Raw genomic sequence first — 22,594 nt, 5'->3', positions numbered from 1 at the left:
TATATATATATATATATATATATAGAGAGAGAGAGAGAGAGAGAGATGGAGTCTCACTCTTGTCGCCCAGGCTGGAGTGCAATGGTGTGATCTTGGCTCATTGCAACCTCTGCCTCCCAGGCTCAAGTGCTTCTCCTGCCTCAGCCTCCCAAGTAACTGGGATTACAGGTGCCCGCCACTACACCCGGCTAATTTTTGTACTTTTAGTAGGACAGGGTTTTGCCATATTGGCCAGGCTGGTCTCAAACTCCTGGCCAAAGTGCTGGGATTATAGGCATGAGCCACAGTGCCTGGCCCCCATACAATAATTTAATAAGCAACAGAACTTCAAATTTTCCCAACTGGCTCCAAAATGTCTTTTATAGCTATGTTTCCCCCAAAATCACACAGACACCTCCCATAGAAAATGAAGCAGTCCCAGTGCACTGCTGAGGTCTCTGGACAAGAGATCCAAGCCACCAGAAGATAATTGTTATCACACACAGCCGTCTTATCAGGCACAGGTGGCCAAGAGATTCTGGCAGCCTAAGCTACCTCCCTCCCTACAAAGAAGCCACATCAGCCTAAAAACCATTAAGAAATCCAGGGCATGGCCCTGGGTATTCAAGCGACCTCGGACCACCTGCTGACCATTAGGAGTCATCTGTTCCAAAGAGGCACAGCCTTCCCTTTGGGACTCAGACTTCCATGTCCTCAGCACAAAGAAAACGTGGGGATCAAGATCAGAAGCAAGCAAGTCAGGAAGAGAGGAGCAGGAGGGATAATCCTTTAACAACCCAACCTTCCCCTATATTTTAGCTAAGCCAAATCCCTGAGTCTTACATGTATCCACTGCGGGAAGTGATTCCAGGATCAACTCAAGCACAGAAGTGCTGAACAAAACTCCAGATCTTACTGTTCTCGACATTATGTAAAGTTAACAGTCACATTCACCAGGGCATTTTGGTTTTTATTAGTGTATAAAAGTAGAGACTCCCCTTAGAAACATCACTCCATTCACATCTATATGAATTGGATAGTGCTATTACTGTGAAGTGGAACAGCCAAGAAAACAGCTTTAAAAGATCGTTTCTATGAACTTGGGAATTTCTCCTAAAGGAATTAGAGAAACTCTATAATCGTAATGTACGGTAGTGCGAGAGAGAAAAGGTAGAGCTGGGAGCATATCCCAACTCCTTTAAATTCTAGTCCATGTTAGTTCTGCTAGGACTCTAGTTAGAGGAAGAAAAACGTCTCAGGCTAGCTTTTTTAGAGCTGGAAAGAAAGAGAATGCTGGCAGCATAAAACATTAGAGAAAAAATGTGCTGGTTTAGTAGCTTGATCTCATCAATCCAGTCAAAAATCTTCATTGTTGGGTGATTTCATGAAAGACAAAAAAAATGTTTAATGACTGGGATACACCAAATGAGCAAATTAGAACTCTGAGTACAGCAGCAGAGCTCAAGTTTCCAAAGGAAGAGAAAAAGAAGTTTCCTGAAGTATCTCCCCCTGTAGCTAAGAAGCTGTTTATGGTGCCCTATAATAAAATATCATGCAAAATTATGTACACAATATACAGTTTAGTTTAAGGCTGGTCATTGTTGGTTGAAAACACTCCCAAGATATTTAGAGAAGGGGCAAAAAGAGACATTTACTGCACCTGTGAGAGGGCTCCAAGACAAAGAAAGTATGGCATGGAGCCAATCCAATCCAACTGATGGATCGAGATGTGTATGTCTTGTAATCCCACTATGTTATTTTCTAGGAAATAACAACCATACCATATTATTTAGTATATACTTCCCTGAGGAGCTAATACATTTACTGTGTTTTAGAGGTCATGGATTATTTGATGACCGAATGAAGAAGGAATGAATGAATCACTGAATAAATAGATTAACAAATAAATGAATTTACATTCAACAGTTGGTTCCTTTGTTTCATCTGCTTCCAACCCATTCACAAATGAATTCCTCCATGAATAGTGTCTGAAATTTCATGTAGTGATTTTCTGAAGCCCCGGCTTCATCCATGGGCTTCTCAAGAGGGACCACACGGTGGTGGTGAGTCCTGTTGAAAAACATTCCTTCTTCCACCTTCCAGCCACCACATAGGAACTTTCCAATGTATTGAGAGACAATCACCAGATACAATGTCAGTTGTGGATAGAACAAACACATTTTCTCATACACCGGTACTATGTTTTCTGAGGATTTTTACAATTAATCGTAATTACATATACTTTATTTACATGCAACTTTGAAATCGTACCCACTGCTAAATCAGATAAACCTATATAAGAAGTTTATACTTTGGAAGGCTGAAGTGAGAAGACTGCTTGAGGCCAGGAGTCTGAGATAAGCATGGGCAACATAGTGAGGCCCTGGTCTCTACAACGTTTTTTTAAAAAGTTAGCCAGATGTGACGGTGCAAGCCTATAGTCCCAGCTACTCAAGAGGATGAGGCAGGAGGATTGCTTGAGCCCAGGAGTTAGAGGCTGCAGTGAGTGATGATTTTGCCACTGCACTCCAGGCTGGGCAACAGAGCAAGGCCTTGCCTCTAAAAATAAAAATAAATAAATAAGTAAATGAAAGATTTTTACATTTAATAGTTAATAAAACAAAATGTCGACTTAAAGTAAAAGTGTTTGAATAAACCTTTGAAATTAGTTTTCTGGAATATGGCATTTAAAAGTCTTCAAACTATTTATCTGGCCAATTATTTAATGAAAAGAAAGTATACAGGAAGGGACTTCAGTTCTTCCTTGGTACTCACACCAGTGTAATGCACTTTTGCCATGGAAAATGTTTATTAAACTCCCACATGTGCACAGCATGAACAGAATGCTGCACAAAACTCAACTGTCCCATACCTACTGCTCTGGTTTGGCTGTGTCCCCACCCAGATCTCATCTTGAATTCCCACATGTTGGGGGAGGGACCTGGTGGGAGATAATTGAATCATGGAGGCAGGTCTTTCCCATGTTGTTCTCGTGGTAGTGAATAAGCCTCACGAGAACTGATGGTTTTAAAAAGAGGAGTTCCCCTGAACAAGCTCTCTCTCTCTTTGCCTGCAGCCATCCACGTAAGACGTGACTCACTCCTCCTTGCCTTCCACCATGATTGTGAGGCTTCCCCAGCCACGTGGAACTGTAAGTCCAATTAAACCGCTTTCTTTTGTAAGTTGCCCAATCTCAGATATGTCTCTATTAGCAGCGTGAAACAGACTACTACACCTACCATCATCATTCTATTCCTTTTTTTTTTCCTTTTAGAAAAAAGGGACTTTTTTTTTTAGACAAGAATTTGCTCTGTCACCCAGGCTGGAATGCAGTGGTGCAATCATACATACATCACTGCAGCCTTGAGATCCTGGACTCAAGCAATCCTCCCACCTCAGCCTCCAGAGTAGCTGGGACTACAGGTGCACACCACCATTGCTGGCTAAGAACAGAACATCTTAATATACATTTATCAAAAATGAGCTGACTCAATTTCTAAAAAGAAAGTAAGGTAGCAAAATTGACATACACTAAGAAACATTTTTCTTCTGACCCTTTTGAATAAAACTTTGAGGATAGACCTGAATTTTTGTAACAGTACATTGTTACAAATAGATGGTGAAGAAGGATAAAAATAGTTTCCTGATAGATCTTGATCTGGTCAAGTATTGGAAGTCAAGTACGTAACAGATTGACAAGGAGAAAATTTGAATGTCACAGAAAACATTTGTCAAAACCAGAAAACTGTTCTGAGCAGTTGCATTGAATATCTCTGTCTGAGGAGTCCAAAACAGCCTCTAGCCTTTAACATTGCAAATCACCTGAGGAGAGCAATTTGTTTCCTCCAATCTCAAATGCTGTCATAAATTAAGCTGCATAAAAGAAAAATCTGTGCCCATGTCCTAGGCAATTGTTTCAGTGTTTGCCACCATCATCCACTAGAAGAATTTACCAGGTTCCTAACTGCACAAGTCCCTTTCTAGGCTGTGCAGTAAGATAATGAAACAAAACTGGTTCCCTGCTCTATTAATCAATGCACATTCACCACTGCTTTGAACAAAAAGACATCATGTACAAAAAAAAAAAGAAATATTGTTCATCCTCCTGCTGTGGGACAAGTAAGTACTTAATCCAGCTCAAGTGACTGGGTGTTCACATCTTTGTGAATCTCTCCAGTGACTGAGGCTTCCTCACCTTCTTTATGATCTTAGTAGTCAGAAAGTGATTTTGTATTTCCAGTTGAAACTTCACTGGTATGTCGATCCTTATTTTGTCATGCATGAGCTTGAATGGAAATGGCTCTGAAATCCTATCCAGAAAGGAGCCTGTAGTTGCACACAACAGAACCTGGTTTCTGCTCACTTAGCAGGAAGAAGGCTGTTGCTTTGCAACAGTGGTGTCTCAGGGGCTTGGAGGAGGAGCTGCAGCAAGACATTGATGTAGGAGGGAAACAGGCCCCAGCATGGAGTCCTGGAAACCACCACTGCTCTCTCTGGGTTACTTGACACACCTGCTGTTGCCTTCTTTTACGTAGACTAGCTTTCTCTGCCCCTCTATCCATATGGGAGGCAGACTAGCCCCCTCCACTCAATAGACTACTCTGTCAGACTAGACCCCAACTTTCTGTTGTTAATCTCGAATTGGAGGAGAGAGGAACTGAGTGAGTTAGCATGGATCAGGAGTCTACCCTGGTCTAATCTACACTGCCCGGGAGGAAGATGATGTCAGTCTGGCTGCTAAGGGCCCAAACAGAGGATGTAGTGCAGGGCAGTTAAGGGGTCTTGAGCTGGGAAGCCATTCCAAAGTGCCTGCTCTGATGGTTCTCATGAAGACATGTCACGTTCTTCCCTAATTTCCTCCGCCCCAATCCTTTAACCTTGCCTGTAGAACACATATTTGATTCCATCAATACATTTTCTTTATTTCCCTGGGCCCTGTTCATTTTTTCCACATCATTTTTAAAGTTATCAAAACTGGACAGAACACTCCAACATAAGACTGGATAATGTAAGTTCTAGGAGTGCGATTACTTGTCAGTGTTTTTAGCAGGGTTAAAGTGAAGACTGAAGAGAACCAGCAACGGGAGTCCCATTTCTTGACAGAGGAACGCAATCAGAAGTGTTTCTATGCAGGATAATTCTGGAAGACCCTACAGAAATGTAGATGCTTACTTAGGAGCCATTTGTGTATGTGCATGAGGAAACGGCCACTTAGGCCTTTAATAAGTACATTTAACAAATGTTTATTGATTGAGATGCTCTGTGCACTGTGGAAGAATCACCAGAGTTCTATGTGCCAAGACCACAGTGAGGGGTGGAGACACAATAACAAGCCCTGCTCCTAGAGAGCTTTCTATCTGCAGGAGCTTCAGCCACATTCTTAAACTAGTTATGACTATATAAAAGAAGTGACAATACTATAGGAGATGCAAGAGCGCCTCCTGTAATCAGTAAAGGCTCTTGGGAGGAGGTGACGCTTAGGCTGGGACCTGGATGAAGAAGGTGACAGGCATCAGATGACTAGTACTGTAATGTACTGTAGTCTGTTTCTGCTCACAAGTCCAACTTCATACATGACACTCCTGCCCCATGATGTTCCAATCAAGCGGAGTTACCGTCTAGCAATAGCTGACTACATTCCCGTGCATATGTTGTCCCTTCGCTTGGAATGCAAACCTCCCCTCTATTTTTGTTGTGAATGACTCCTCCAGCTGAAGAATGAACTCACTGATATGAGAAAGGGCTCTCCAGGCACTGCAAACTGATCTTTATCACACCATATAAGCACTTCAGATTTTACCTACTCCAGTAAGTAAGCTTTTAGGGCAAGGACTGTGTCTGCCATCACTAACCTCTGCATTCTGGCACAAAGTAAATGCTCAAAAGATTTGCTAAATGGATATAAAGGTGCATTAATAGATGCCAGCTGTACAGACATTGGAAGAGTCCTCCCTTTTCCATGGTTTTGCTTCCCATGGTTTCAGTTATCCTTGGTCAACTATGGTCTGAAAATATTAAAAGGAAAATTCCAGAAACAAACATCACAAGTTTTGAATTGTGTGATGAAATCTTGAACCTTCTCACTTCATCCCATCCAGGATGTGAATCATCCCTTTGTCCAGTGTATCCACGCTGTCTACGCCACCTGCTCACTACTATATAAATAGTGTATATTGGGTTCAGTACTATCCACAGTATCCACTGGGGGGCCTGGAATGCATTCTCCCTCCGATAAAGTGGGACTAATGTATTTCATTTAATCTTCATGACAATCCTAGAAAGTAGTTCTATTATCTCCTTTTTTTTTTTTTTTTTTTTTTTTTGGAGATGGAGTCTCACTCTGTCGCCCAGCATGGAGTGCAGTGGCACGATCTCGGCTCACTGCAACCTCTGCCTCCCAGATTCAAGCAATTCTCTGCTTAGCCTTCCGAAAGCTGGGATTACAGGTGCCCACCACCACGCTGGTCTAATTTTTGTATTTTTAGTAGAGACGGGGTTTCATCATCTTGGCCAGGCTGGTCTTGAACTCCTGACCTCGTGATCCACCTGCCTTGGCCTCCCAAAGCGTTGGGATTACAGACTTGAGCCACCACGCACAGCGAAACTAGAGGCTCATAGCAGTGAACTTGTCATATAGCTATGAAGCTGGGATGTGAATTCTATTTCCTCTGCTCCTCCAGACATTAAAAAAACTGAGTGGACACCCCCCAGGGCAGCAGGGCCAGAGCATCCCTAACAGCTTACAGTAAAATGCTTAACAAACATCAATGGTGCATTTGCATGCGGATTTATGTTTGAATGCAACTAACCTGAATGTTTCCAGCTGCTTAAGGAAAGGACCAAGCCTCAAAGCTGGAGAGTTTTAGACTAGACTCTTTTTAATGAGATCCAGGAGGGACTTCTGAAGAGCAAGGAGAACTCTCCTTGCCCATGTCTCCCTAAAGCCTGGAAGACTTCACTTCCCTGGAGGTGAGGCCATTTCCCCATCACCACCATATGCGTACTTCAGAGTTCACCTGCTCTAGTTGGAAAGCTTTTAGGGTGAGGACTGTGTCTCCCATCACTTATCTCTGTATTCTGGCACATAGTAAATGCTTTAAAAGTTTGCTAAATGAATAAATGAAAATACAGGCACATTAATAGGAGTGAAGGATTTCTAACCCCATGGCAGATGTGAAGGGTTTATAACCCCATGGCAATGATCTGAGTGAGCTGGGGTCACCTCGTTTCCTTAAAAGATAATAGTTCTGCATTTTCATTAAATCAAAACTCAGAAACTATTTACTAAATTGTTAGCATATTTAGGAATAATTCTCTGACCCAATAAAAAATGCTGTGCTCTAATGCTCAACTCACCACCCCCTCAAGCCCTCTAACTCTTTTCTTTTAAAATCTTTTCCATCTCATATTTCATATGCCAAGCTCCATTCTAGAATAAACTTTTACAACCAAATTATACATCTCTTACAAGTGGGTCATTTTTGAATTGCTGACCTGACCTTTACTATTTTAGGAGGATCAAACAGAAGTTGCTCACCATGAATTCAATGATACTATAAGGCACTGTTCCATTTAGCACTGGTATCTACACCAGCAACATATACTCACAGTTCAGTGTGAACGAACAGGGACACTAGGAAGATAGCCCTTCCCCTCACCTCATACAAACCCTTTACAACTTTTAAACCTGGAGAATCCTGAAACATGCAATTTCCTTGTCACCAGGTATGTTATTCAGTGCCCTACATTTTTTCAGCTTGAACTAGAAAGCCTCCACCCAGATAAGCTGGGATTTGTTCATTAACCTGCATGTTCCTGTCCCAGGTTCACGTTGCCAAAGGCGGGCTGGAGTGGGCTAGAGACAGTTGGTCTTTTAAGACTGACCCTTTCTCCATTCTACAAACCACTTAAAACTCAATCCATTCACATTCTGAAAAAAAGCATTTAAATCTCAACATACCAGAACCTGTAGTGAATAATAGTTGATATTCAACATAGTGTATAAATCTACTCAAATGATAATTGCACTTCATGTTAAGCAATAAGCATGACTTCCTTCAAAAAAGCTATTCCTAAAATGTTTTGGGGTCTTTTTTCCCAGAAAAGGATTTAAGAGTTCACTATTTGAAAACATCCTTTAGGGAAACCTTTTGGAAAGGGAAACATCGTGCCCACCCTTAGAATGTCTGTGTTCTAATGCAGGCTTGTGTTGACCTGTATTTCTAGAAGAAGGTACACCTGGACAGTGAGCTCCCTCTTCCAGCACTTCTCTCTCTATTCTGACATACACTGAATGCTGAAACAAGGTTTTCTAAATGAATAAATGAAAATAAAGGAGTATTCGTAGATGTTCCTTCATCCTGCAGCAGAGCCTCCATCTGGAAACTCCGAGATATGTTCCTTCAATCATCCCTGTGTGGAAATGCCACCAGCTGCCCCACCCTATCAGATGCCTGGGGCTGGCTGTCTACTATACAGATTTTTCCTGGTCTCTGATTCTCCCCTTCCCTTCTCTAGCCATCTCCTCCCTAATTGGTGTCCATCCCAGAGAAATGAGAAAGGGAAAGGAAGCAGAAGATATTCTAATCAGTCATTTCTCTTCTGCTGGGGCAAAAGGTAGAAAAGAAAAGGAAGTTATTAAAAGAAACTGTTCAGAGTCTCCTGAATTCTAAAGCACTTCCTACAGGGTGTCAATGTATGATGATTGGTTGTGGAATCATGCCAGCTGTGGAAGGAACACTCCTTCAAATCTTCAGAAGACACTTGCACTGCCAGTGGTGATGATTACTCGATCTGGCCATCCTGAAAACCTAAAAAGTGGTCCAAGAAGAAAGGTGAAGGAAGGAGAGGGTCAGGAATTTGTAAGGTAGGCCTGCTTGTTTAGCATTACTGGGCAACAGAAGAGAGTTCTATTGCAGCACAAATTTGGGGGTTACCCTAAATGAGTGGGTCTCAATGAAAGGCTGCCCCACCATGGGATACTGTGGTTGCTACAACTTAGGGGGCAGGATGGTAAGCTACTGACATCTAATAGGCAGAAGTCACAGATACTGCTAAACATCCTACAACGTACAGGACAGCTCCCTACAACAAATACTTATACAGCACAAAGGGTTAATAGTGCTGAGATCAAGAAACCCTGGGCTAAACCAAAGCTTATCACCAAGAATTCTGGTCCAGTCTATGGTTCAGGAAGCACTTGTGATGGAAGAACTAGGAAAGAGTAGAGCAATTCCACATAATAGGAAGTCAGCATAAAGAGGTAAATGATACAAATCACTACAGAGGCATATTCAAAGCTCCCTGTCCCAGAGGTCAGTATTTCAGGCAGCAGCCATCCATTCATTCAACAAATATTTATTGAGCCCCTCCTGTGGCCCAGGTGCTTTCTGGGCCCTGGATCCACTCACGGATGATAATTTGAAGAATTCCCAGGAATACTGCCAAGTGGTTTGGTTCAAAAACATGGAATGTGGAGCTTGGAGGACTTTTGCCACTGAGAAGAGGAACTGGGCCCTTCCTACTTACTTGTTTATAGTTTAATTCTCAGTTGAATGTTTCGCAAAAGCCATCCCTTTCAGACCTAAGAGCCTTTGGGATTTTTAAAAAAGAATCCTAGGCTGGGTGCGGTGGCTCACGCCTATAATCCCAGTACTTTGGGAGGCCAAGGCGGGCAGATCATGAGGTCAGGAGTTTGAGACCAGCCTGACCAACATGGTGAAGCCCCGTCTCTACTAAAAATACAAAAATTAGCCGGGCATGGTGGTGGGTGCCTGTAGTCCCAGCTACTCAGGAGGAAGCTGAGGTAGGAGAATCGCTTGAACTTGTGAGGCAAAGGTTGCAGTGAGCCGAGATTGCGCCATTGCACTCCAGCCTGGGTGACAGAATAAGACTCGGCAAAAAAAAAAAAAAAAAAGAATCCTTTACAAAATTCTCTTGTCTAGAGCAAAACTTGGGAATCCAAATGATTGAGTTGAGAATACTGAGCAAAGGTAATTTCTGTACTGTTCACAATTACCTCATTTATCTTAACAACCCAAACAAAATCTAAAAATGAAGAGGATACAAATGAATATTGGGTCATTCAAATGGTTTCTTCTGCTACAAGGGCAAATGACTTACATCCAGAAACTTTCACTGGCAACTCCTTCAGTTAGGATATAGATAAATCACTTTGAAAGACTGAAAGGGACATAATAGCTAGGAGCTTCCATAACTCACTTTGGAGATCATGAGAATTTTTTTTTTTTTTTTTTTTTGTAACCATCATCTCTCCCCATTTGTAGAGTACAATTACCAACCAACAAACAAAGAAACTAGGTGATAGCTACAGGTAATAGATAAGCCTCTTTATTATTATCAATTGAGTAGAAATGGCAAACAGCAAAAGTTCTGCCTTAAAACCTCTTCTGGGCCGGGCGCGGTGGCTCACGCCTATAATCCCAGCATTTTGGGAGGCCAAGGAGGGTGGATAACCTGAGGTCAGGAGTTCGAGACCAGCCTGGCCAACATAGTGAAACCTCATCTCTACTAAAAATACAAAAATTAGCAGGATGTGGTGGCGCACGCCTGTAATCCCAGCTATGCAGGAGGCTGAGGCAGGAGAATCGCTTGAACTCAGGAGCTGGAGGTTGCAGTGAGCCAAGATCATGCCACTGCACTCTACACTCCAGCCTGGGTGACAGAGTGAGACTCCCTCTCAAAAAACAGACAAACAAACAAACAAACAAAAAAAACAAAAAGACAACCTCTTTTGCTACATTAATATATTAATAAAACATTACCTTCTCTAAATTTAAACATAACACCTAACTAATTCACCAAAATGTCAGTTGTCACCTAAAGCATTATAGTAACAAGGACATAACTTGGAATAAAGAAGAATCCTCACGGGAATAGAGAAAGTGGATTGAGCTGATTTTATTCATATTTCAATGATCACTGTAGCCTTGCCTGCTACTATTTACTCTTCCAGTGAGGCCTCAGAGAGAGGCATTGAAGAATACCTCCAGTGATGCAAGGGACTCCATGTCCACATGGCTCTTCTCTTGTCTTAATTACAAAATATGTTGTACCAAACAGTCATCACTGCTGTAAGCTCTCTGGCAAGCCCCCAAATCACAAACCATGGTGATAACTTCCACAAAGTACATACAGCCAGTCACAAATAGATTTATAAACATAAAACCTTTTTATGACTTCAAGCACTAAAGAGATGGCTTTATGAAGGCTGTCATTTATACCACTGTCTTTTGTTATTAAGGAAGCAGAAAATGGAAATAAGAATAGAAAATTGCTATTGTCTAATAGAAATTTAGAAAGTAGAAATAAAAATTGAGCGTTCTATCCATGCCCATAAAAAATATGGTTTCCGATGGGGTTTTTGTTATCCCATGCCCAGGGTTTTTCAACCAAAAAGAGAATTTGGCCCCTTGTCTTCCTTTTGTAATCAGCTACAATTTTAGCAGCAGAGGCAAGAGATTGGAAGAGATACAGATAATTTTTTTAAAGGCTTATACCCAATGAAACACAGTCTTTTAAAAGCAAGTTGCATGAAAACAAAACATTCAAATCCTGTTTCTTCCTGCAAATAATTGAAAACTAACCAGCTAACTGCTAGCATACCACTGACCTTTGCCTTGGACTCGAAGGTTTTAGGAATAATCTAAAGATAGACATTTTTTTTTGTGATGAATATGATTAAATTACAAACGCCCGTTTTCCCCTTAAAGACCAATAAAGAATGTTTCCATTTTAAGCAATAAAAGGTCGAAAAAAACTCAAAATCAACAAGCTATTCATCTAGTCTTTATTACAAATGAAAGAAGTCAAGGCCCATTTCTCATACTGACTGAGGTGGCAAATGGCAATCTCTTATGTCAATCTACAGTGATGAGACCACATAATTATGGTTATATTTATAGATATCTGGATTTAATCATAATCAACCTCTCTCTTGCAAAGTGAGAAAAAGAAATGTCCACCAAATTAGTCCTGGTGACATAAGATAATGTCTGTCTAATTGATCACAGCATCCTCAAAGCCATTAGCTAGGACCCACGGAAAGAAAAACATTTCAGTTTCTCCACCTGACACCAAACATTCATCTTGCGGGGACCAACACACTATCTAGAATGATCCCTATAGAACCTCCTTACTGAAGACCGATAAAATCCAGGGGAGAAGGGTGTGAATGGCATCTAAAATGAAGACCCCAAGAATTGTCCTCTATCATCAGGGCTAGGAGATGCAAGGAAGAGTTAAAATCCTGGCTACGTAAGTCAGCATCTCCAGCTGAGCCTGGTGAGACCTGACCGAGGGCCCTGTGAGACTTTCAGATCCGCGGGGAAGCTACACTGTCCGGGATACTTCTGAGTTTCTGATCTGTTTCCCACGGTCTGCCACATAGGAGTGTCCTCCATATTTGGCAGTGGAGTGATAAGGATACAGAGAGATCCCGTGAGTGGGAGAGGAAAGGGTGTAAGAGAACGCATCAGAAAGCCTCAGAGGTCCAGGAGAACTCCGTCTCCGGGCCTCTTCCTCGAAGTTGCAAACCTGGGTCTGTATCAGCAGGCAGGGCGGGAGGGGGTGGCTGGACGCCTCACTGCGTGCGCTCCCCGAGGCTGCTGTGACAATGGTAAGAAGGCGGACCAGTGGACGACAAAAATGACGTGAGGGGGTCTTACTTTTGCAGCTCACTGCCCAGGGCTGGTAGCCATAGTAGCCAGTGATGCGCAGGATCCGCTCCTCGATGGACGTGAGCCCCACGGGCCCGCTGGTGAGATCCTCCACAGAGCGCGACCATTTCAGATCCTCCTTAATCGCCTCGTCCACCACCAAGTATTTGAGCTGCCGGAGCTGGGGGCTGATGTCGGACAGTCTCCGGGGGCTGACGTCCGGTGACCTCCTCATGCCACTGAGGTCGCAGGTGCCACGGGCAGGTGGGTGGGCAGGGGGAGCATGGACAGAGAGGAGGGGATTCGTAAGGAGCAGATCCCAGGGCGAGAGCAAGAGCGCGGCCGGGGCCCTCCGGGGGCGAGCGCCGCGGCAGAGCCCGCGCTGCTCCCTTCCCGCCGCCACTCACCCACTTCCCTGGACAGCTGTCCCCAGTGCCCTATCCTGGGCGCCTCGGGGCAGTGCGGGTTGGGGCGAGTGGCGAGAGAAAGAATGACTGAAACTTCCCGAGCAGCTCCGCCGCGCGCGCCGCCCTTCCCCGAGCCCCAGTGTCCCAGCTGCAAAGGGCCACCCCGGCGTTCCAGCCTCCCGCCCGCCGGCTCGCTCACCCACGCCCGAGGCGCTACTCACACAGCGATGCTCTTGCCCCTGGGTGCGCCGCTGGGAAACTCTCGGATCCCCATAGGCAAAGACAGAGTGGGGCCGGCAGCTCCCAGACTTGAGGCGGAGGGGCCGCGGGCCGGAGCTCCCTGCAGCCGCTAGCCGGGGAAGACTGGAGTGCGCCGCCCACCGAGGGTCCGCGTCGCGCCGGCCGCGCCGGCCGCCCCGGGCCGCTTTGTGCGCGCCCGCGCGGTCTGTCCCCGAGCGCCTCCGCGGCGTGCGGCACGATGAAGGAGCGGCGGTTGAGCCCGGTGACTCCAGGCCGGCCCGCGCGCTCGCTGCAACGACCCAGCAGCCGAGGCAGCGCCGCGCCCCACGCCCGTCACCGTCGCCGCCGCCCTAGCACACTGCAGGCGCGAGTCTCGCCGAGACCGGGAGAGCCCTCCCAGCTGTGCGCTCTCGAGGCACCTGGTCGGGCGGGGAGGCGTCGGGTCGGGCCGCACAGGGGCCAGGCGGGGGCGCTGCTGCCCACCTCCCGCCTCCCGGGCGTGCGCTCCGCCCCGGAGCCCGCACCTCGCGCCCGCGCTCCGCCTGGAAGCCTTGGGGCACCGGACGCGCTCCTCCACCCTTCTCTTTTGACTCAAACCCTGCCGCTCCCAGTTCAGTACTTTCTCTTTCTCTCTCTCTCTCTCTCTCTCTCTGTATATATATGTCTGTCTCTCTTTTTCTCTAAATTAGCAAAACTACTTGGAAAGAAAGAAACCCGGTTCCATGCTCAGCATGCCAAGTGAATAAATGGCGTTTCATAGGCAACGCTGAGACACAAAATGTATTAATCTATTACGCTGTGGGGATCTGTCAGTCAGACCTGGTCCTCAGAGAGCTTACTTTCCCGCCGATGATACAATTACGAAATCAGTTATCTCTTCATAGATTTCCATTTTAAAAGCTTCTCATCTTTTTCCTTACCACCCCACCGCCCCCGACGGCCGAAAGGCATTCTCTTCAGACTACCTAATCACCTTTCATAATATTATTTTTCATCGGGGCAAATATAGAAAAGATAGAAGTATGTGGAGAAGAAAATATCCATTATCCAGTCAAAAATGACGACTTTAAATTATAAATGTATTCTCTTCCAGGCTTTTTTCCAATGCAAAATACAGTTGTCACAAAAATCGGAATGAAATTGTACACACTACTTTATGTACTGCTTTTTTATATTAAAATCATACTGTGTAGCAGCAAACTATGAATAGAGGGGAACTTTCTCAACTTGAAAAAGAACATTTACAAAAGCGTACAGCTAACACCATGCTTAATGGTGAGAAACTAGAAGCTTTCCTGTTAAAATAAGGAACAGGGCAAGTATGTCTCTACTCAGCAATCCTTTCCAGCATCATACTGAAAGTCCCAGCTAATGAAATTAGACAAGAGAAGGAAATTAAAAGTATACGTATCGTGAAGGAAAAGGTAAAAGAAAACTATCTTTGCAGCTGACGTGACTGTTGATGTAGAAAAATCTCAATGGACAAAAAAAGAAAAAAAAAGAAAAATCCCTCCTGTTACTAATAAACAATTATGGTAAGGTTGAAGGATACAAAACTGTTGTACAAAAGTCAATTGCTTTTCTATATACTAGCAACGAACAATGGGAATTTGAAATTAAAACCACAATACTATTTATATTAGCACACCACTCAAATGAAATATTTAGGTACAAATCTAATAAATATGTACAATATCTATATGAGAAAAACTACAAAACTGTGATGAAAGAAATCAAAGAACTAAATAAATAGATATTTTATGTTCATGGATGGAAAAATTTAATATTGTTAAGATGTCAGTTCTTCCCAACTTCATCTATAGATTCAAAGTAATTCCGATCAGAATCCCAGGAGGTTATTTTGTGAATATCACAAACTGATTCTCAAGTTTATATGAAAAGGCAAAAGACCCATAATAGCCAACACAATATTAAGGCAGAAGAACAAAGTATGAGGACTAATATTGCCCAACTTCAAGACTTACTATAGTTACAATAATCAAGACAGTGTGGTATTGGTGAAAGAGCAGACAAATAGATTAATGGAACGGAATAGAGAGGCCAAGATAGACCCACACAGAGTCAAGTGGTCTTTGACAAAGGAGCAAAAGAAATCTAATGGAGAAAAGATCATCTTTTCAACAAATGGTGCTAGAACAACTAGACGTCCACTCACCAAAAAAAAAGAAAGAAAGAAAGAAAGAGAGAAAGATAAAAAAAAAAAAGAAAAGAAGCTGGATACATAGTTACAGACCTTACACCTTTCACCATAATTAACTCAAAATAGATCATAGACCTAAATATAAAATGCAAAACTATAAAACTCTTAGAAGATAAAAATGAGAAAACTTAGGTGACCTTGGGTTTGTAAATGACATTTTAGATACAACATCAAAGGCATGATCCATGAAAGTAAAAATTGGTATTGGACTTTGTTAAGATTAATAACTTCTGCTCTACAAAAGACACTGTTAAAACAATGGGAAGAAAAGCTACAGACCAATAGAAAGTATGTCAAATCATATACATGATTAGGAACTGTTACAAAAAATAAGAATAATTAGAACTCAACAATAAGAAAATGATCCCAATTAAAAAATTGGCAAAACAGCTGAACAAACATATCAATAGAGATGATATACAGATGGTAGATCAGCACATGAAAAGATGCTCCACATTATACATCATTAGGGAATTACAAATTAAGACAAAAAAGATGTATTGCTATACACCTACTAGAATGAATAAAATCCCAAACACTGACAACATCAAATGCTGGCAGGATGTGGAACAACAAGGACTCTGTCATTCATTGCTGGTGGGAATGCAAAATAGCACAGCACTTTGGTAGACAGTTTGAGTTTCTTACAAAATTAATCATACAAATCTTACAAATTTAATTAAAAATCTTACAAAATTAATGCAACCCATCAGTCATACTCCTTGATATTTACCTGGATGAGTTCAAAACTTAAGTCCCCACAAAAATCTGCACACAAATGTTTATAGGAACTTTTTTCATGATTGCCAAGATGTCCTTCAGTAGCTGAATGAATAAACACACTGTGGTACATCCATACAAAAGAATATTCCGTTCAGTGATAAAATGAGCTATCAAGCTGCAAAAAGACATGAAGGAAATTGAAAACATATTGCTAAGTGAAAGAAACCAGTCTGAGAGAGGCAAAACTATGGAGATAGTATAAAGATCATTGGTTCCCAATGGTTGGGGAGAGGATGGGAGGAACAGGCAGAACACGGAGGATTTTTTGGGCAGTGGACTGATTTTGTATAATACTGTAATGGTAGATATATATCATTATACATTTGTCAAAACTCAATGGATGCACAACCCTAAGAGTTAACCCTAATGTAAACTATAGACTTTGGGTGATAGTGATGTGTCAACGTTGGCTCATTATTTGTAACGAATGTACCACTGGTGCAGGATGTTGATGTGGGTGGAGAGAAGCTGTGGGTGTGTGACGGGGGAAGGTATTTAAAAACTTTCTGTACTTTCTCCTCAAATTTGCTGTGAACCTGAAATTGTTCTTTAAAAAAAAGTCTATTTTTAAAATTTCATTATGCCGCTTTTCTATGTCACTATGTTCTTCTAAAATATTTTCCAGTTTTATTAAGGTTTAGTGACAAATAGAAATTATATATGCTTACAGTGTAAAACATGATGTTTTGATATGTGGATACACTGTAAAATGATTAAATCAAACTAATTATCATATCTGACACACCAAATACTTAACATTTTTTAAGAGAACATGTAAGATTTACTCTGTGAGAAGTTTTCAAGTATACATACATTATTGTTAACTATACTCACCATGCTGCATGTTAGAACTCTAGATCTTATTCACCCTGTCTAACCGAAACCTTGTACACTTTGACCAACATCTTCCCATTCCTCCCCACAGTCACAGCTTCTAGCAATCACCATTCTGCTGTCCGCTTCTATGAGTTCAACTTTTTAAAATGTTCCACTTGTAAGTGAGATCATGTGGCATTTGTCTTTCCGTACCTGGCTTACTTTACTTAGCACAATGTCCTTCAGGCTTATCCACATTGTTGCAAATGACAGGATTGTCTTTTCTTTTTGAGGCTGAAGAGTATTTCATTGCATGTGTGTGTATAAATATATGTGTATATATAATATTTGATTTATCTATTCATCCATCAATTGACATTTAGGATGATTTCATAACTTGACTATTGTGAACAGTGCTGCAATAAACATAGAAGTGCAGATATCTCTTTGGTATACTGATTTCATTTCCTGTGGATATATTCCCAGAAATGGGTTTGCTGGATCATATGGTAGTTCTATTTTTAGTTTTCTCAGTTACCTGCATACATTTTCCCATAATGGCTGTATTAATTTACATTCCCACCAACAGTGTATAAGAGTTCCCTTCTCTCCATAGCCTCACCAATACTTGTTTTCTTTTGTCTTTTTGAAGAAAGCCATTTTAAAAGGTGTAAGGTGATATTTCATTGTCATTTTAATTTGCATTTCTCTTATAATTACTGACATTGAGCATTTTTTCATATTCCTGTTGGCCATTTGTGTATCTTCTTTTGAGAAATGTCTATTCCTGTCCTTTGTCCATTTTTAAATTGGGTTGTTTTGTTGCTACTGAGTTTTTGTGTTCCTTATGTATTTTGGTGATTAACCTCTTATCAGATATATGGTTTACAAGTATCTTCCTTCATTCCTCATGTTGTGTCTTCACTCTGTTGATTATTTCCTTTGGTGTGCAGAAACTTTTCAGTTTGATGCAACCCTACTTATCTATTTTTGCTTTTGTTAAGTGTGCTTTGGGGGTCATATCCAAAAAATTGTGAAGCGAAGGGTCAATTTAAAAAAAAAACAAAAAAAACAAAATTGACACACCTTTAGCTAGACAAACTAGAAAAAAGAGAGAAGACTCAAATAAATCAGAACTGAAAAAGGAAACATTGCAACTGATACCACAGAAATACGAAGTATCTTAAGAAACTGCTATGAACAACTATACACCAACAAACTGGATAACCTAGAAAAAAATGGATAAATTCCTAGAAACATACAACTACCCGGACTAATGAAGACATAGAAAATCCGAATAGACCTATAATTAGTAAGAAGATTGAATCAGTAATTAAAATCCTCCCAAGAAAGAAAAGCCCAGGACCTAATGGCTTCATTGATGAATTCTAAAAAACATTTAAGAATGAGTTAATATCAATCCTTCTCAAACTTTTCCAAAAAATTGAAGAGAAGGGAAGACTTTCTAATTTATTTTTAGAAGCCAGCTTACCATAATACTGAAGCCAGAGAAGAAGGCTACAAAAAAGGAAAACTATAGACCAATATCCCTGATGAACGTAGATGCAAAAGTCCTCAACAAAATATTGGCAAACCAAATTCAACAACATATTAAAGGGATCATACACCATGATCAAGTGGGATTTATCCCCGGGATGCAGGAATTGATTAATATACACAAATCAATGTAATATACCACATCAATAGAGTGAAGGATAAAAAAACCATATGATCATCTTATTAAATGTAGAAAAAGCACTTGACAAAATTCAATATCCTTCCATGATAAAAGCTCTCAACAAATTAGACATAAAAGGAATATATCTCAACATAATAAAATCCATGTATAAAAACCCACAGCTAACATTACAAAATCCATGTATAAAAACCCACAGCTAACATTATACTCAATGATGAAAAGTTAAAAATGTTTCCTCTAAGATTTGGAACAAGACAAAGATGTCACTCTCATCACTTTTATTCAATATAGTACTAGAAGTCCTAGTGAAATCAAATGGACAAGAAATGAAATAAAAGAAATCCAAATTGGAAAGAATGAAGTAAAATTGTCTTTTTTTGGCAGATGACATTACCATATATATATATATATGGATAAATAGATCATATATATATGATATGTTTCCCTAAAATCTCCAACAAAAAAACTGTTAGAACTAATAAATGAATTCAATAAAGTTACAGGATACAAAATCAAAATACAAAAATCAATTGCTTTCCTATATACTATATACTACCTACAAAGATCTGAAAAAATATTTCAAGAAATAAATCCCATTTATAATAGCTACCAAAAAATTTTAAAATTTTAGGAGTAAATTTAACCAAAAAGGTAAAAGATTTGTTCACTGATTTTAAAACATTGATGAAAGAAATTTAAGGTGACACAAATAAATGGAAATACATCCCATGTTCAAGGACTGGAAGATTAGTATTGTTAAAATGTCTATAGCACCCCAAGTTATCCACAGATTCAATGCAATCCCTATCAAAATTCCAATGCCTTTTTTTTTACAAAAATAGAAAAACAATCTTGAAATTTGTGTGGAACCATGTAAGACCCTGAATAGCCTAAGCAATCTTGAGCAAAAACAATGAAGGTGGAAGCATCACACTACATGATTTCAAAATGCACTGCAAAGCTATAGTAATCAAAACAGCATGCTACTGCCATGAAAACAGACCTATACTCTACTGGAACAAAAGTGAGAGCCCAGAGGTAAATTCACACATTTAGTCAAATGATCTTTGGCAAAGATGCTAAGAACATACAATGGGGAAAGGAATGTCTCTTTAATAAATGGTATTGGGAAAACTGGATAACCACATGCAGAAGAATGACATTTGACTCTTATTTCACACCATATACAAAAATCAACTCAAGATGGATTGAAGACTTAAACGTAAGACCTGATACTATCAAACTCTTAGAAGAAAGCACAGGGAGAAATCTTGACATTGTTCTGGGCAGTAATTTTTTGGATAAAATATTATTCTCACTTGCTGTATTGTTATTGTATAGCTACTATAATAATAAAAACTACAAAGCCATTATTTTAAAAGTAACAAGTAATACCTGGGTGTATAAATTAAAAATAAGCTCCTTCATAATTCTACATAAATTTGACTCTTCTTTTTGTGAGATCCTTAGAAACAAGGTGCTCTCTCTCCCTTTCTGTGTGTGTGTGTGAATGCATGCACACTTTCGTGTGTGCCAGAAAGCTTTTAATTCTTTTTTCTGAGACTGTAGGACAAGACTTCTTTTTTCCTTATACCTGAAGTATCTCATCTTAAGCTAGTCTTGAACAACTACAAAGAACACCTCATCAAATGTTTCTCAGAGCATCCTTAGGGGATCATTGAGCACAACCCGACATTACATCACTCATGACAGTTGTTTAAATGCTAATTCTGAATCATCACCTCTCAATGTGGGCATGGGAGTTGTAAATTTCACTGAATTCCCCAGACAAACTTTATGCACACTAATGTTTGAGAACCACTAATGTAAACAATGACCGAAGTTTTGTTAGCTCAAAATCTTCCCCTTGCTTTTAAAATCACATTGGGTAAACTAAGGGTAAGATTCAGGCATAACCAGAATATAGGCCTCTCCCCATTTAATCACCACATTCTCTCTCTTAGGCTGCTATAACTCTGGGTAAGGTCTTTAACCTTTCTATCAGTTCCCTCATCAATATAAAAGGGAAGACCTTGTAAGATTGTTGTAAAGATACAATGAATTAATACATGTAAAGTGCTTAGCACATGCCCTGTACTCAATAGATCTGAGCTAATATAATTAGAAGTGCAGCTAAAGGTTGACTTTGGCTTTTTGACAACCACATGAAACTGTTGACTCATACCCAAGTTTCATGTTGACTAAAATCCCTATTTAATTTTTACATGTGCAGTTGCTAAGCCACATCACTCTGCTCTCTCTTTTAAAAATTAAATAGCTTGGGCTTTGGAATCAAATACAATGGCTTAAATATTGGCTTCTCCACTCACCAGCTGGATAAACTGGGAAAGGTATTGAACTCCTCCAATCCTCATTTTTCACATCAATCTCAAATAGTTATTATAAAGATTAAATGAATTGAACAATTAAGAAGCACAGTGCAGAGCCTGAGTTTAGTGCTCAGTAAATATTGCAATGATCATTATTGTCACTTCTATAATGTTTCCACTTGTCAAATGTAGCAGTTTCCATAGCATCTCAGGAAGTTTCTGGATCTGGACTTTGTCAGCCATTGCAATTACTGCTGCTGCTCCCACCAAGTGCTATAGGGGAACCTCTTTTATCTCCTTACCCCTCGGTACCCTCACCTCTCCAGACAGTTCTCTTTATGGCTATAACTCTCAAGTTAAATACTTTGGCTTGGACCATGTGATACCAGGTGTGCATTCACTAGTTGAGGCCAGCAAACGACTCTTCCAGCCAGCTGTGGTCAGCCAGCATTATACCATAAATGCCACACTGCAGAACAGTTACCATAGGTTCTTGTATTATCCATATGTCAATTAACACCTAATGCTTTGCATTTTGGCACAGTGAATATCAGAAGTGGGCTCTCACTGGTGAAAATTTTGCTTTTTAAATGGCATCTATAAGTGTAAGAAATGAGTTTTCCTTGGGGAATTACAGATGTACATGGTATGTGGATTGGATTCAATATTTCAGAGACCCTCTCCATCGGGTTACCCAGGATTTAACTTCTATTCCTAGGGATAGTACTCAAAATTTGCCATGGTTTTTCCAGTCAACATTTATATAATTTTAGTTGCCTGACGCCAACTCTAAGAGTAGTAGAGAAGGACACAGTGGCTCACGCCTGTAATTCCAGCACTTTGGGAAGCTGAAGTGGGTGGATCACCTGAGGTCAGGAGTTTGAGACCAGCCTGACAACTATTGAGAAACCCGTCTTTACTAAAAATACAAAAATTAGCTGGGCATGGTGGTGCATGCTTGTAATCCCAGCTACTTGGGAGGCTGAGGCAGGAGAATCGCTTGAACCTGGGAGGCAGAGGTTGCAGTGAGCCGAGATCATCATGCCACTGCACTCCAGCCTGGGCAAAGAATCCTGCTCTAGAATATTGTTGCTTCTGAGTGAGCTTTTTATGTTTTTTTGTGGTTAGAGGGTTTATAAGAACAGAATGATGCCCTTTGTGTGAGCTACGAAACAGGCCATATAAACATTTTTCTGAACACTTGCCAGTAAATGCTGTTTGTTTAATAACCGTGCATGTGTGGTACAATTTGGTGTAAGTTGATTTTATTATAACCTGTAGACATTATGGGTGCCTCAAGAATATCAATAAGATCTTGAGACCAGCTCTGCCTGGGATATTCAGAATCCTCAGAATCACAAAAAGCAAGAGCAGAAATTCTCTATGCTCCTGGTTCTTAAAGTTTATGGTTCTCCAGAATCACCTCAGATGCTACTTCAAAA

General features: G+C 40.9%; 1 protein-coding gene across 1 annotated transcript in view; it reads right to left on the bottom strand.

Moving 5' to 3' along the window:
- SLC35F3 (solute carrier family 35 member F3) overlaps window positions 1-13,695 on the bottom strand; it is a 460,449-nt gene extending 446,754 nt beyond the window's left edge. The window contains exons 1-2 of the mRNA XM_032137017.2: window positions 13,285-13,695; window positions 12,666-12,895 (exon numbers count right to left, since the gene is read on the bottom strand). Coding sequence (XP_031992908.1) covers window positions 12,666-12,895; window positions 13,285-13,337 — 283 coding nt within the window. The 5' untranslated portion in view covers window positions 13,338-13,695. The remainder of the gene's footprint in view (window positions 1-12,665; window positions 12,896-13,284) is intronic.
- Between the last annotated feature and the right edge of the window lie 8,899 nt (window positions 13,696-22,594).

The sequence above is a fragment of the Hylobates moloch genome, unplaced genomic scaffold (assembly GCF_009828535.3).
Source record: "Hylobates moloch isolate HMO894 unplaced genomic scaffold, HMol_V3 SCAFFOLD_18, whole genome shotgun sequence".
In the NCBI taxonomy this organism is placed as follows: domain Eukaryota; kingdom Metazoa; phylum Chordata; class Mammalia; order Primates; family Hylobatidae; genus Hylobates; species Hylobates moloch.
This window is presented reverse-complemented; position numbering and strand designations above follow the sequence as displayed.